We start from the raw sequence: 15,989 nt of genomic DNA, 5'->3' as shown, positions 1-15,989 counted from the left end.
GCAATATAAGCGTATTATTCTGTAACTGTATTACTGCAGTTTGAATTCGCTGCCAGGATGAGTCAGTTTGGTTGCTTGGCAGAGAAGTTGCTTCATTGAAAATCCCACATCACAGCACCAACAGTTCAACAAATACGCTTCCTCCTCCACACTAACAGACCAGGGGAGACTCTCTTGGCAGTTCATGGACACTTTTTATAGGCACTGGAGTCATGAATATAGGCTCCTCCTATGAGTTAATGTGGTGTGCCTGACCTGTCACAGATAAGGAAGAGGCAATAATCCCTCTGCAGCGTGCTATCTTGGTACCAAGGTCCATTCCTATCTTCATGTTGAGGACACTGTGTTTGCAGCTGTGATATTGCACTTTGCTAAAGGTTTTTAGTGGTCGTTCCTACAAGTATGACCACTTGCAGACGTTGGTCTCCTAAGTGGTAATAATACTCAGTTGCGATTTATGTTGAAAAGACTTGTGTCAAGAAAAGTTTCTTTCATTAACTGTCCTCCGCAGTCCTTTCTATAATTAAATCTGCTTGTTTACTGCCGTAGAAGCTGAGAGCTGGAGGGGAGAAAAAAAATGGGATCAGTGCTGGTTATCATAGCAGCTTGGCAAGGATGTGTTATGCTTGAGCTTGACTAGTCCTGATGCTCTGCAAGTGTGCAAGCTCACTTTTTCGTTCTTCTTTCATAGGATGTATTCATCGAAGAGACACTACAGATTTAATTTCCTAAAGTGTTCCTTGTGTAATGATATATGATGCATAACTGTTACCCCGGCACTCAGATGGGCATAATCCAGGCCCCATCTTTGCTTGTTCAATGTAATTTACCTGGGCGTGGATTAGAGAGCTGATAGCTGAGAAAACTCAGTACGTATGTCATTAAAGAATTACTGCAATACAGAGGCGTCTAGGTATTGCAGTATTAGGGAAGTAGATTACTGTGGGTAAGGTGTTGATGAGTTAATGTTGCATTTACTGGGCTGTCGGTTGGCAGATTGGTTAGTTGTGTCAGCGCACCCTGCCAGGTACACGGGTGTTCCCTGTGTGGAGCTGGCATGCTGTCCTTCTGACTCTGTGTGTTTCCTTCCTCTGTCCAGAAACACTGCACTGTGATTGTTGTGTGAATGTGACGGCTGTGTTTTAAGGTGTCACCTGTCCTACAAAATCCTTAGAAATGGTCGAACTTTGTGCGGCTCCGAGCAGGAGTGCGTTAAGAGGTTAAGGGATGTGAGAATACTGATGCCACTCTCAGGTGGTAAACAACATTATGTGGTTTTCACACTTTGGTTTGTGTACAATTGTTAGATGCTAGTAGGCGGATTTTGTTACCTTTAGTGAGAGCCAGGTTCCCATATAGTTACAGAAGAACTCTCACATTCTTCATTGTTTTCTGTTGTTGGTGGTGCAGTGGTGGATGCACATATTTAAAAATGGGCAAAAATTTTAAATGAGGTCATCACATGCATAAGTAAGAGTGAATGTGAATACAGAAACCCCACCCACCTGTTAAAATCCTATGTAAGGTGTGGGTTGTTGGAGGTAAGTGGGCTTAAAGGTACAGGGAATAGTGCTAAAATGGCTTCAGACGGAGGATGAACTCTAAAATAATGAGGATTATTTGAGCTATGAATCATACTACACTACTTCTGTAAAGTCCAAGAATAAAATTACAGCATTAGAGTGACCATAATAAGGCCCCTTTAATATAGTGCCTTAAATTTAAGGAAATAACTCATTAATTGTTGCTTATAGTCTGATTAAAGATGCAAGTTTTGGCTCTTTGTAACAGATCCAGGCGTTTGAGGTAAAGACATTAGAAGCACTCATTGACGTTTTTTATTTTGGTGTTAGTGCAAAAAAAAATATCTAATTTTTGCCTGTTTTTTTTTTTTTTTTTTTTTTCCATTTTCAGTACAGTTTAGCACATCATCTTTGGTTCCTGTTTTATTTTTAACGGCTCTGCTTTTCAAACGTAACGGTGACAGTGGGTGCATTTCACACCTGACCTTTTTCTGTTGTTACTGCTTAGTGTGGAAGTCTTAGAGCTGGTTGGAGCCGCCAATATGTAACGCGTCTGCTTCTGTGGGTAAAAAACGAGTAGTTAATATTTGTTGTGGGCAAAGTCGGTGCACTCTCAGTGTTTTTGCACAATTTTATCTCCACCTAATCGTTCCTTAGTGCTGGGAGGCACAAAATATCGGAGTGCGCATTTTGAAGGTGAAAGTATTTTAGTCATTGCAGTCTACTGTGACTTTTTCATACACTTGCCCACACACACACTTCTGCTGCTATTTTCTGTTTTCCAAAAACGTCTTCACTCTCCTGTTTAGTAACTCACAAAGATAAGATATGTATTTGTGTGTATACAGTAATGTGGAGAGAAAATACGTGTTCTCAGCACTCCTCCTGCAGTTTTGTGGTAACTTTTTGCCGCAATAAGTTTATATAATCATTTCCTATATGTGTTTAGCAGTTTCTCACATTGTTGTTGTGGCCCATTCTTCTCTACAGCGTTGCTTCAGTTCATTGAGCTTTCTTGAAGTCCCAACACAGCATTTCAACCAGTTTCAGCTGGCCATTGTAACACCTTGAGTCCTTTCTCTTTCAGTCATTCTGTTTTTTCGATCTGCTGGGGATCATTGTCCTTATTTCAAACATACTTTAGCTGTCAGACAGATGGCCTCAATTTTCACTATAGAATATAGAGGAACTTTGAGCTGTTGAGCAGTCCTGTGACTGCAAAACAAGCCCAAATCATCACGCGTCCACCACACTTAGTGTGTGTGAGGCTTTTGTGTTGAAATGCTGTTTCGTTTTCACTCATCGTGGTGCTGTGCGTTGTGTCCAAACATCTCCTCTTTTGCCTCGTCTGTCTGAAGGACATCGCTCCAGAAGTTTTGTGGTTTGTTCAGATGTAACTTTGCAAAAATAAGCTGTGCCGCCATGTTCTTTTTAGAGGAAAGAGGTGTTCTTTTGGCAACATGTTCTCTGTTTTTTCTAATTGTACTGTCATGAGCTTTAAGATTTAACATGCTAACTAAGGCCTGTAGACTCTGACATGTAGCTCTTAGGTTTATTTTTATTGTTTTACAATTTATAAAGCATTACATGGTCTGACCTTGGGGTAAATTTGCTGGGATGTCCCCCTTTGGGAAGATTTCGGGAAGGCATCGTGTAACACACGCTACAGACTAGCAAACTGCTAAAATGTCTCATGTTCCCACTTGCTGATGATGAGTTACCCCTGCAGAGCCTGAAACATAAAATAACTGCTAGAAAATTCAAATGACTTCATTTGTATATTTTTTGCTAGATCCAGCATTTTTCCAAATATGGTACACTTGGGGTTACAGGTTTAATCAGTTGCATTTGATTATTAGCACCTGGGTGCTACTTACCCTCTTAATTAGAGAAGCAGTAAGAGTGTGCTTCTTTTTTGACTTGCCTGTGTTTACCAATATGTGCGTTGAAAATCTGCCTTTTCCCTCCCAACCATCGCACAGAGATCACATTCCCAAATCTCAAATCTAGCGTATTTTTCACTTTTCCTCAAATATAATAATAGTCAACTTGTGCACAACCTAAGAAGAAGGTTGCTGCTAATCCTGGTTTAGGTTTGGTAAGCGCTTTTACCTCTAGGTGTCAGCTACAGCAGCAGAGACTTTCTCACACACATGCAGTCTATATGCATACAGTAAGTGCAACACAAAGTTTCACATCATATTTCTTGCACACGTAACCTCCTCACTTCACCGTGTGTTTGAATGTTTGCCACAAAGAGGAAATATCCCCCTCCACATTTGAACGAGCAGAAAATGGAACCACTTTCATACCTGCTTCTTTTAAACCTCTTTGTAGCTCACAGTAATGCACTACTGATCACGACGGTGGATGTTTTCGTGGGGGGTTGCATTTTGATCATCCCCGCTCTGATGATGATGTCTCCTATTTTGACATTTGTGTCTGTTTGTGGCTTTTCTTCAGCAGGACGTACTGTCTGCTCCTTTCCCCCATCAGACTGTCAGGAGAGCACATGGCCTACGGTCAGCAACCCACTCCACACTCTTCACCCAGCCTACCAATGCCCTGTCTCCACAGGTTAGTGTGTCCGCGTGCATGTGCATCTGTATTATAAAGGAAATGAAAACAATAGATTGTCTTATTGATTTCTGGGCCACTTGGCCTCAAGAGGAAATCCATAGTTAGTTGTGTCTGGCTCATTGATGTGGGCAGCCTTTGACAGCAGCTGGGTTTAGCGTTGTCAGCACTTCCCGACACCTTCATCACCTATTGCACTTGTCATTTGTAAAGGTCGGTCAGGAAATGGTTGTATCATTATGCAACTGAGACTTCAGGTTGTTGTAGATATTGAATCGATATTGGCTGGCTGAATATTGCCAGTCATTGTAACTTGCGTCATCCAACCTTGAGAAACTACTAGCTCTCCGTTAGTAAAACTTTAATATCAGCTCTTAGTTCAGTTTCTAGTGATCATGTAAATGCTGATAGAATAAAATCTTGTGCTAAACACCTCATTTAGCACAGCATCCTTTTTTTTTTTTAGTCTAGATCGACATGCATGATAATTACTCTTCCCATCAAGTCTCAGTCTTTCACTGCTCGTCACTCTCTGGATTAGGAGTTATCAGTTCTTTCATTTTACCTGCGTCTCCTTGATGTCAAGACTAAACAACCCTCTTCATCTTTCAAAGGCTTCTCCGTTAAATAGCTCTTATTTTGAGAGAAGTCTTTGAAGGCTGATTAGATCACTGGACATCAGGCTTTCTAAAAGCGGTCACCAAAAAAAATATATTCAAATGGTTTCACCAGTAGAAGCCCACCATTCGAAACAACCTCCCCACAGTGGTTTTTACCCTCTGATTCAGTGTTGTTGACAGCAGCAGCGTGAGCTGCCGCACGAAGCCGGTTTTCCTATCAAACCTTATTACGCCCTGCATATCATTATCTTGACAAGTATGCATTTAGATTACAAACAGCACCGAGACTTTTCCAAATGGAGAGTGCCACATCAGAGAGGAGAACGGGCAAACAATGTCGGTGACATTTGACTTTGATGTGAAATCATCAAAAAACTTTTCACCAGTTTCGTGCTACAACTACGGAAACTGAAACTCGATGGTTATTTTTGTGTGCAAGGTAACGCTGCAAACAGTGGTTAGAGCTTCACTGCAGATGGAGATTTTACGTGAAAACTTCAGTCACTACTACCCAGCTTGCCCCGACCTGTCCTCTCATGTTTTCCTACCTGAAGGCTGCTCGGGTCGCTGTTGTGGCAGTCTTCTATGTGATTCAATCCCCTCTGTAGTGAATCTTTTGTTCTTCAGGCGCACTTCAACTCCATCATCTTGGACTGCAGCTGGTGACAGTTTTCCTTGTTCTGCTCTGCTGCCTCTGTGTTTCAGTGACCCTCCTGCTCAGAGCAGAGAACAGAACAAGGACTAAAGTTGCCAGCTGATGTCCAAGTTGGTGGACATGGAGTCCATCTATGGCACGAGGCTCAATACAGACGAGGGATTGAGATGTCAAGCAAAAATACTATACAGTATTTACTGGGGGGAACTGTTCACATTTCCTTTGAAGATTGCTGTCTGCTTTCAAACGTCATAGTTGTGCTCGGCTTGTGATATACTATCATGACCTGGAAGTTTGAGCGGTATCTTGTTTTTGCTTTCAGTCCATTGTCCGTTGTAGTTTTTGGCTTTGGCTGTTTTTCCTGTACAGTTCCTTTTAATTTCCCCATCACACACGTTCTACCAGAGTGTGGGTATCATGGTGTTAACTGTTGATAGGAAAACCTGGTCTTTACCAGCTAATCAGGAAATGAACATTCTGAATACTTTATCTGTAAAATAGCATTCGTGCATAGCTCTTTAGTCATAATGAGGAACGGGTCTGTTGTCATTCAGATAGTTTTTAGAGAAAAATAACAGCACTGTCCAAACATCTCAACTTCACACAACACAAATGCAGGATGTGGATATTTAATCAGCTGGGACTATTGGTCATTAAGTTAAAGTGACAGGATTTGAATCCAGGCAACCATATGCTGTATGTGTTCAGTTAAATCCGTTGGGAAAATTATGATTCACATCTCAGATTGCGATCCCACACAGATTTAAAGTTAAGTTCTCAATCTGTCTAATACTCCTGTGGAGGCCTTTTCTTTTCTTTTCTTTTCTTTTCTTTTCTTTTCTTTTCTTTTCTTCAGCACAGTTCAATAGTCCTAAACTTTACTTGCTTATGTTTGAATCAGCTAAGCTGTCTGGTATTTTGAGCGTTGCAAGATAACAAACTTAATCTGAAAGAAATTGAATGAGTCTGTTATAGTTTATGTCTGTTGCCGGGCTCAGTAGCGTGATATCAATACCAGATAAATTTCTTCCTCGGTTATAAATTTGATAGACTGTTTGCTATCCGTTTATTGAACCATGCAGGGGGGAAAAAGACACAATGATACAAGTGAAACTTTTGTTGGATAGCTTGAACTCTGCGGCATTAAAAGTCAGAGGTTTAATCAACAATCAGGTGATTGTTGATTGTTGAGGTTTTCTCTGTATTATTATAGGGTCTTTATCTTACAATATAAAACTCCTTGAGGTGACTGCTGTTGTGATTTGGAGCTATATAAATAAAATACAATTAAATTGAATTGAATTAAAATATAACAGTCCTTAGATCTGACAGAGTGACCTTTCAACTTTGCTATTTTGTCCTTCGACTCATCTCCAACTCCTTGCACTTGGTCTTCCTGTGACTAAGATCCAGCAAGAATCCAATAAAACAGATACATTATGTAAAAATGATCATTTCAAAGTTAAACGTCTGTTTTTTTTTCACCAGGAAATACTCTTGACCCTGCGACGTTATCCTTGCATGGAATAAAACTTTTATGATGAGAACAGGATATTTATTCCTTGAGTGCTTGTAATCCTTGTGCAACAAATAGCAGCGCATTAGCTCGTCTCCCCCTCTTTTCTGCGTGTGTGTTTATGCTGTTACTTGGAGCAAATGTATGTTCAGTGTGCTTTGTTTGTGCTCTGTGCTTATGTGTCATTGGGCTGTATGAAATGAAGAAGGGTGGGCATAGATTTGCACAAGGTGGGGGTGGCTGTACAATGAAAACTGAGCCGAGGCTTTCTCTTGGACTCCTGTTTACATTTTGCTGCAATGGGCCACTTGAAAAGGCAATGAGAGCAGTGCACAGTACACACAACTTGCCTTCCTCGAAAGTAACAGCTTTAGCAGCGGGCCGTATTAGCAAGTTCACTGTAGAATGACGCAACAGAGCTCACAGGGAGCTAGTCCCCATTCCCAAGCGTCCCTTTCCCTGCCATGTACCCTCAAGAGAGACAGCTGTTTGTTCAGAGGGCAGGGGAGGGAGGAGACATGGACGGCCCAGCAGGGAGTGTTTGCCTTGCTACGGCCTGTTGTCTCTGCGAGGTAGAGCCAGGGATGATACTGCCTGAGCCGTAGTGAAACAAGGAAACCTCAGCAAAACAGAGATGCTATAAAGAAGCACAAGAAATCAGGTTGCATAAACTTGTTAGCCTTGATAACACCGGCTCTAAAAGTGTCTGCTTGCACTGTCTGCCGTTTGTATATTGCACTGTTATCAGTCAACACCCCCACCCCCCCTTGTTTCATCTCATTGACACCTTTCTCCCTCGCTCCTGCATTGCTGCAGCACAGGCACTTGTCTCCTCCTTAGCTAAGCCAGCCCTCTCTCTCTTTCTTTCCACCTTTCCTCCCTCCCCTCCTCGCTCTGCCGTTCTTTGGCATCCTTCAGTTTAGCTGCAGCTTCCCACAAGGCCCTGATGGGTCACAGCTACATACGCGCACACACAAAGCAGTGTACAGCAGCGCCATTCATGCATGGACCTCTCGATCCATCTGCGACTCGACTCCTACGGAAGGCAGCCGTGACAGTTTTAACAAAGTTGTCAAATGTCAGGCAGACACGCGAAGAGAGAAATCTAAAAGGGCGGTGTCGTGGAGGGGGGGACAACAAGTTGCTGTCTCCTCACTTGAGCCTTGCCAGTTCAGCTCATGAGCTCAAAACTGCAGGGCACGCGAGTGGATGGATAAAAGATGGAAGCAGAAAATGTTCGGGGGGTGGGGGGAAGGCAGCAATCATCAGGATGGCAGCTGGTAAAGGTGTAGCATACGGCAAGGGCAGTGAAGGTGTCGCTCTGACTGCAGTCTGCAGAGCTCTTAAGCAAGTCACATTTATCATTCACTTTGAATCATGTCTATAGCAAAGCTGTGTCGAATAGATGTGTCCTTTTCATGTTTTGACCAGTTTTTTTTAAAAAACAACAAAAAAACGTTGTTTGTTCAGTTCAAGGATTTATTGCCTTTTCCAATCATTTTGTAAGAGGGTGTAATCAGTAATCTTCACCTTCCTCTCTGACAGGTGGGTGTAGTTCAAGAGCCTTTTACAGAGAGTGCTCAGTGTACAGGCTTGCATCAGAGAGGCGAGGGGTTGAGAAATCGCCACTGACTGAAAACTATGGCTGTCCTTTTTGGAGGGAGGCAGGTGTATTTTAAAGTGAGCCATAAAACCTGTTTGTTGCTGTATTTATATGATGCACTGAACTTCCTCAGCAGATGTGGCAAACAGCCTTTATCCTTGAAGAATAATGTTTCATTCTGAAGCAGAGGCTCGAAACTCGCTCTGTCTCTATGTTTCCGTCACTTTCTCGCCTTGAACGGCGCTGATTTAATAGACTTTATGGAATACCTGCGTTATGAGCCCGATTATTACACATCTGCCACTTTAAGCCAGAAATGAATTTTGTTTGAATGTCGTCACAGAGCATTAAAACGTTAAACCCGTTTCCCTCTTTTTAGTCATTTTAAACCATGTCTTTTATAAAACTAAGCAATAAGTAGCCTTGAATTTAAGTTATGTGATTAACAACATTGATGACAGCATGGAAATTTATCAGAAAACACAAAGCTCTCTATTTTAACCCTCTCATCACCAATAGTGTCCTGCAAAATAAAGATTAATGGTCTGTTTCAAAGGATATGCACAGTTTACCTCAAATGCTCAAGGAGACAGCAATAATCAAAGGTAATAAACTGCATTGAGATTTTTGTTTTCATTATCTTTTATTGTTTGAAAGCACCAGCAGACTTGTTCGGCTTTAATTTAGTCAGCAGGTAATTAGGATGTCTGTATGGTTGTTTTCATATGACTGTTTTGAGTGACGGCACGCAGCGAGGAGAGACACTGAACCAGCGTTTCGTCAGGCGTCATCTGTGCGTAGCTCATAAAAGGAAAAAGCCCGACTGAGTTTTCTGTTTCTAAACTGCACCCTGTCAGCGGCGAATGAAGCAGAGATTTCTTCCCCCTCTTTTTGTTGACTTCTAGTCAAATGGATTATTCCCGAATGACACGCAGATACTGATCGGCCTAGCGAGGCTTAAGCCTACTTTAAAGTCACAGATGCCATCGCCGGGTCTAATTGCATTATTGATCAGTTTGTGTCTGTTGGAGCGTTTTGCACATGTAGTTGCAAAAATGAGATTATTTTTTACTGCTTACGTTTTCAGGCAGCGCGCATTTGAATATTTATCAGGTAAACAGAGCACTGAATTGAAGTGAGGATAAAAAGGATATTGTTGTGAAAAGGAGTGCGTCTGTTTTATGGGTCCCAAATGAAATGTCACCACCATCAAAGTTATGTTTCAGAGCGCCTGTAACTGTCGAGAAATAATTCTCTGCAGATGCATCTGATTATTTATTTTCCGCTCTGGTTTTTAAACATGTAAAATAACTCTTGTGTCTGCGTGTTTATCCGAACTGAAGTCCTTGGGCGCACTCCTGTAACCGATAACAAACTCGGTATGATGAATTTCAAAAAAGAAATCAATTTGCTTTCAGGATGGTAACTGACATTTTTCCGTCAGAGTATCAGTTATCCAGTTGAATAAACCTATTGATCTTCGCATCTCAAACTTCCATTGATTTGTAACCTGCCCGCCGCTCAGCAAGCCGTCATTACAACATTAGAGAAACTGCTGCATGCTTGAATTTTATCACCAGTGTGATTAGTTTGGGATCTCCTCAAAGTAATAGTAGTGACTCAAATGTTGCTCATCTGACTGACCAGTCATGGCTGATGATTAATGCTGTTTGTAAATCGTCAGCGTCATGATGTCGTCTAATAATAATGCGTTTAATTAATACAGCTGACACGTGGTTAAATCTCAGTCAACTCTATGTCGAGGCAACCTGATGATTAAGCAAAGAAAAAGGTGTGCTTATAAACTATGTGCTGATATTCGGAAATGCACAGCTTTGCAGATGTATTTTATAAAATCCTATTAAACACAACTTTATGAGCGCCCATTAAAAGCATAAATCTCATAAATCTCATTACTGCTGTATAAAACGTTGCTTGTCGTACAGAATTTTTTGTATGATCATCAAAAACATAATTAAAAAAACTGTCAGGTTAATTTTGAATCAATAACTTTTTTCTTTCCTCCCTCTTTTTATTTTATCATCTTCCATTCAACAAATTAACTGATTAATTAATTGATGATTCATTCCATTTAATGGCTTTTGAAAGGTATTGATAATCAATACTGTCTATTTGATATTTACTTATATTCTGATTGGAAAATGTAGTAGTTATTGTCTTTAGTAGTTTTGTTTTCTATAAGCTCTGTCTAAATATATTTTAATGAAATATAAACTCTCAACAAGCACTTTATTAGGTGCACCTTCTCAACTGCTTGCTAACCCAGTATTAGCCAATCACGTGGCAGCAATTTGATGCACTTATGCATGCGAACGTGGTTGAGACGACCTGCTGAAGCTCAAACTGAACATCAGGAAGTAGAAAACATATGTTGATTTGTTGGAGTATTTCGGAAAATGCTGATCTGCTGGGATTTTTCCAGTGGTGGTGGTGTAATGGTGTAATGGAGATATTTTTTTAGCATACTTTGGGCCCCTCAATATCAAATAAGCATTGTTCAGACACCACAACCCAGCTGACGGTTGTTGCTGACCATGTCTGGTGACTATTTATGACCACAGCGTGCCCATCATCCGGTGGCTGCTTCCAGTAGCATGCCATGTCTGTAGACTCAAGTTGCTTCCACAGTCACCAGATCTTAATCAAATAGAGCACATTTGGGATGTGGTAATATGGGTGATTCATCACAGATGTGCAATTGACAAATCTGCAGCAACTGTGCGATGCTGTCATGTCATCATGCACCAGAATCTCTGAGGAATGTTTCCAGCATCTTGTGGTTGTGCCATAAAGAATTAAGGCAGTGCCAAAGGAAAGGGGTCCAAGCAAGTACTATCAAGGCATGCCTAATATAGTGGCATGTGAGTGTATTTATTAACCAGCTTCTGTGTAATCTAGTAGTCTTCTTTCTTACAAGCAGGTGTTCCTTATAATGTAAACATGATGTTGGCATCCATGTAACAGAAGTCTGAATAGGAATAATTTTTCTTGAGGATCTTTTGATGTTAGCTGAAATGTGCATAATCCCACAGCCTAAATAATGTATTTATAGGGGCTCCACTTTGCTGGGTTTTTTTGTTTGTTTTTTAACCTACATAATCGCATTAGGACTAGATTATTTCAGTGTATTAATTTCACTGCACTTCCTGTGATGGTATAGGGTGACTTGCAGCAACATTTTAATTATATGAAATATGAAATACAATTAAAAAAAAAAAAAATCACAAAATAATTGGCCTAAGAAAAAAAAGTCTAAAACCCTGTGAACTGTGTTAAAAGGTGGGTTGTGCTGTTATTGAAGGGCTGTCTTTGTTCCACTTAACACCAGTGATCAAACTGGGGTCATGCTATGTCGGTCAGCTTGCCAGAGGTTGAGCGCACTGAAGCTGTTAAACCTCTAATATGTAGTAATAACAGCTCTAGGTGATTAACTCTACATACGCATTATTAACACCCGTTATAAAAAATAAAAGGAAGGTGTTTAACGTCATGGTTCACTTGGATTATTTCAGAGCTGCAAAAATTAGTTGCCAGCGGGAGGCAACTTGCCCAAACACCTCCTCTAACATCTGATGATACAGAATTGAGAGAGGGAGAGTTGTAAACAGGTAGAAACAGTGCTGGAGGGTCGAACAGTGAAGTAGGCCCTTGAGGAGGGTCGAGAATCAAATCGCATTGAAACAGGATGGAGTAGAAGAGCAGAGGAGGCAGGATGAGCAGCATACTGATGATGAGGATTAAGATTGTGGATAGGAGCGTGAGGGCAGAGAGATATGGAGACAGGTTTTTGTTTTTTCCTTTTTCCCGAGCATCAGTGATGTTGTCTAGCTCACTTCGATTTTAGGTCACGATGTCATTTGGGAGGATAAAAGGGCAGAGATGAGAGGAGGAGCAGGAGGTGATATGAGGGGAAAAGGGACAAGCTTTAACTAAGGTGTTGCCGGCAATGCGGTCTGATCCGTCATTCATTTCAGCGTACTCTATTAGACGCCGCTCATTATCGTCAGCCTTGCTTGGTCGGTGAGTCAGCACGACGTGTGATTTCAATAGCTTGTAAAGCAGAGGCCATCACATCGCCTGCAGGCGTAATCACATTGCTGCCCAGAAACCCTTTGAGATTTGAAAACTGGGCTGTCTGCTTATTTGACTGCTGTGACTTCGATTCCCCTAACTCTGCAGGTGGGTGACATGACAGTAGCTTCACAGAAACCGGCCCAGTTTCTGCTGTCCAAAGTCTGTATGAGGGTAAGCTGCTTCTCCACATGGCCCCACGGCACAGAGCCTGTGAATATTTGATGCTAGTTGTGAAAGGCCTGGAGTGAAGCGTTTGTTGTTATTAAAAATCTGACAAATAGGACCCAAATGTAAAATCCTGGACGTACCATGTCAGAAAACACTATTTTATCTGAAATCACAAACTGCCAATCACAAACAGTCAGCATTATTTATTCTAACACTTATTTTATTCAGTGTTAACACACCAGGTACACCTACTGCGTCATTTCCTGACGTTCTCAGTACTAACAGTCTGCCTGAGTCACTCATTTTGTAATGCAGAGTGAGAATGTGGCTGCTTCTTACCTCATCACTGGTGAGTATTTAAAAATGAGGTCTTAACCCTTAATTTCCCACGGGAATGCTGGCAGGCCAGTTTTACACATGGTTTTTAAATGACCGTAACGCCATTAGATACAAACTTTAAATGGTTTTGGAAAGAGGAGCAGACAAGCTTGACAGGGGCATTCAGTGTATCGCGTTAGCATGAAGCATTCACAAAGCCCTGCTGTCCGAACACAGACAGAGAAATGAGCTCCACCTAGTTTTTTTCAGTGTCCACGTCATCGTAACTCCTCAGCCATTTTGAGCTAAAGAGAAAATTCAAATGGTTCTTGAATGATGAGAATTATTTTATAACCCCAAAAATAAGTCCAGGTGATGGCCATGGGTCATGCTATGCTGTAAGTTCCAAAAGTATAGTTTTTAGCCCTGGGTATTGTCATTATGCTGTCAGGAAGGGGGGCAGCTCGGACGCCTAAATTCGTGAATACGATAACTAATCTACTAGCAGACGGAGGGTTCGCACTGGTAGCCGACATTATTTTACTGCTGTGTGACACAAATTTGTTAAAACTCACTTCTTAAAATGTACTTCAAAACGTACCTTTTCCAGAAGTGCAAGTGCTGCTTCACTTCTGTGTATTATACTCTCAGTGAGGGGAGTATAATAACCATTATTCTTTTACCATTCATGCATGTAAAAAGGTAAGCAGTACACAGGGTTGTTCCTGGTTCGGGAGGGGGTGGCTGCACATATAAGGCTTATATAAAAAAAATCTGTGCATTTTTCTGATAACTCTTATTTATTTTTTATTTATTTTTATGTTTGAGGTATTGAAACCTCATCAAAACCTCATCAGATTGTAATTCAAATCAAATTTCACTGCAGATTTTCCTTCTTTTTAAGCCTTTTCTCAAACCTAGATGTCTGTCACCTCAAGTCTTAGCAGTGATACCCCGTCTGGGTCATTCAGACAGAGAGCATTAAACTCCTCGTTGTCTGATTTTAAGGAGAAGCTAGGGAAGGCACAGAAGAGGCATATGGTGTTACACACCCTCTCTAGGCCTAGCAGAAGGCCGTGGTGAAAGTGGAAACTGGCACCAAACACGTTGGCCAGAGGGCCAGTCAGGCACACAGGCTGTAAAGATAACCCGCCTTGATTACGCTTACACTTGGAAAAACAGCATCGCAGTTAGAAAACACTGAGGCCAAAAAATGAAAGGACTTGTAACAGCAAATGCCCACATGAGGTGAGCTGTGTGTTTCTGTGCCGCAGCTCCTTCAGAAGTGTCTGCTCCAATCTGTGTCTGATTGGCATTCGTGAGCTCAGTTCGCTGGCTTATGTGCATGCAATATGTCCACGCGGACCACGGCTAAATAAAACCTCAGGCAGACTTGCTGACACATCCAAGAAGCAAAAATATTTCTGTGAATTCTGTTGTCCAGACTTTCGTGGACTATTCCCCTGATAATGCTAGATTGTTAATAGTGCTAGCTGAACAGTGAGATGACTAAGACCAAGCATTGATATTCTTGGCATTTTTAGAGAACCCTGTTTTTGCGGGCTGAACTTTATTCTTTTGGAGTCCAAGTGATATTCAAGGCATGGACACAGTCACAGAGGGGAGAGCTTGTCAAAGTTCCTCAAAAGAAGCATTCCCAGGCTCGGCTCCATAAATAACTGATGCTGCTTGAGGAGGAGTTCACACTGGTCTGTGAGAGACCAGGCGCTGCCCTCAGTGTGACCTTGCATGATCGCAGAGTCACAGGACTCTCAGGTCAACTCTAAACAGGGAATATTGGTGAAACAGGCACAGCTCTAGTTGTTTCTTAACCATTTTTGGTAATGGTGCCTTTCTAATAAATAATGTGTTGCAAATCCTTCATTGGGTCACCAACTGAAGAAAGAAACTGCATTGTTTATGTAATGGGAGATAAATTATATAATTTGCTGTGTGGTATATACTGTAAATTCTATAATTACCCTCTTTCATCTTTCGGCCCTGCATTCTGGCCAGGTGGATAGTGTCAGCACGAGCAGGCTAGCTCACTGGTCTGCCCTATTAATCAAACAATGATGCAAATTTCTCTGAGAAGAAAGACCAGAAACTCCCCAATGCACCCAGTCAGGATTAATAGCCACCTGGCTGCCTTGGAAATTTAAATTTGACATTTTCATTGTTGAGCTTTACTTCATGTTTTGTCTCAGCTGACGTTTTTAATTAGTCCCTCAACTGGAAAGCCTGATGAAAGCTTTGCATTTCCTTCACCCTTTTAAAAACTCACATCTTTGGAGTTGAGGATGGATACTGCTAAAAAGCATTCATATAACAGGAGTATAGATCAGCTTAGATTTAGGGAGGAAGAACCACGCCTACGTGTTTCACGGTTCAACATTTTCTGCTTTTGTGCCGAGGTGTGCTGCTCATTCACTTTGAATGTGTTGCTATGATCTGCTGCTTACGTTTAAAAGTTGAGGACTTTTCGAGCACCAGTCCTGACGAAACGAGACGGATGCGTGTGCAGTCCAGCATGTTGTGAGACGTTACCCAGCTCTATATGAATAAAGCTGGGAAAAGAAAGCTAGCTTAGTTTAGCCTGGTTAGGTTCCCTTGTAAGTGAAAGGTTGTTGTTATGACAATCGCACCAGCAAAGATACCCATGCCCATCTCAGACATACCCTCATGCATCTTCAAGGCAACCTGTACATTTGAATCCTCCCCAAGGACAGTTACCAACAGTTATTTTCATTACTGATAAATCTAATAATTAGTTAGGCACCTACTCGAGTGCACAGGAGAGTTGGGAGAGACACGTAAGACAAAAATACTGATAGTGAATATCACGGTCTGATATTTTCCATGTATTAACAATAGAAACCCTACAATAGTGGTGCTATGCGAATCAATGGTCAGC

At 41.5% G+C, this 15,989-nt stretch overlaps 1 protein-coding gene across 2 annotated transcripts in view; it reads left to right on the top strand.

Annotated features, from left to right (window-relative positions):
- The window catches only part of mcu (mitochondrial calcium uniporter), a 55,653-nt gene that overhangs the window by 21,235 nt on the left and 18,429 nt on the right, over nucleotides 1-15,989 (top strand). The window contains exon 2 of one of the 2 annotated variants that reach the window (XM_063491271.1): nucleotides 3,990-4,100. In XM_063491271.1, coding sequence (XP_063347341.1) covers nucleotides 3,990-4,100 — 111 coding nt within the window. Of the gene's footprint in view, nucleotides 1-3,986; nucleotides 4,101-15,989 lie in introns of both variants that reach the window. The other variant, XM_063491270.1, reaches the window with a different exon arrangement.

The sequence above is a fragment of the Pelmatolapia mariae genome, linkage group LG13 (assembly GCF_036321145.2).
Source record: "Pelmatolapia mariae isolate MD_Pm_ZW linkage group LG13, Pm_UMD_F_2, whole genome shotgun sequence".
Taxonomy (NCBI): domain Eukaryota; kingdom Metazoa; phylum Chordata; class Actinopteri; order Cichliformes; family Cichlidae; genus Pelmatolapia; species Pelmatolapia mariae.
This window is presented reverse-complemented; position numbering and strand designations above follow the sequence as displayed.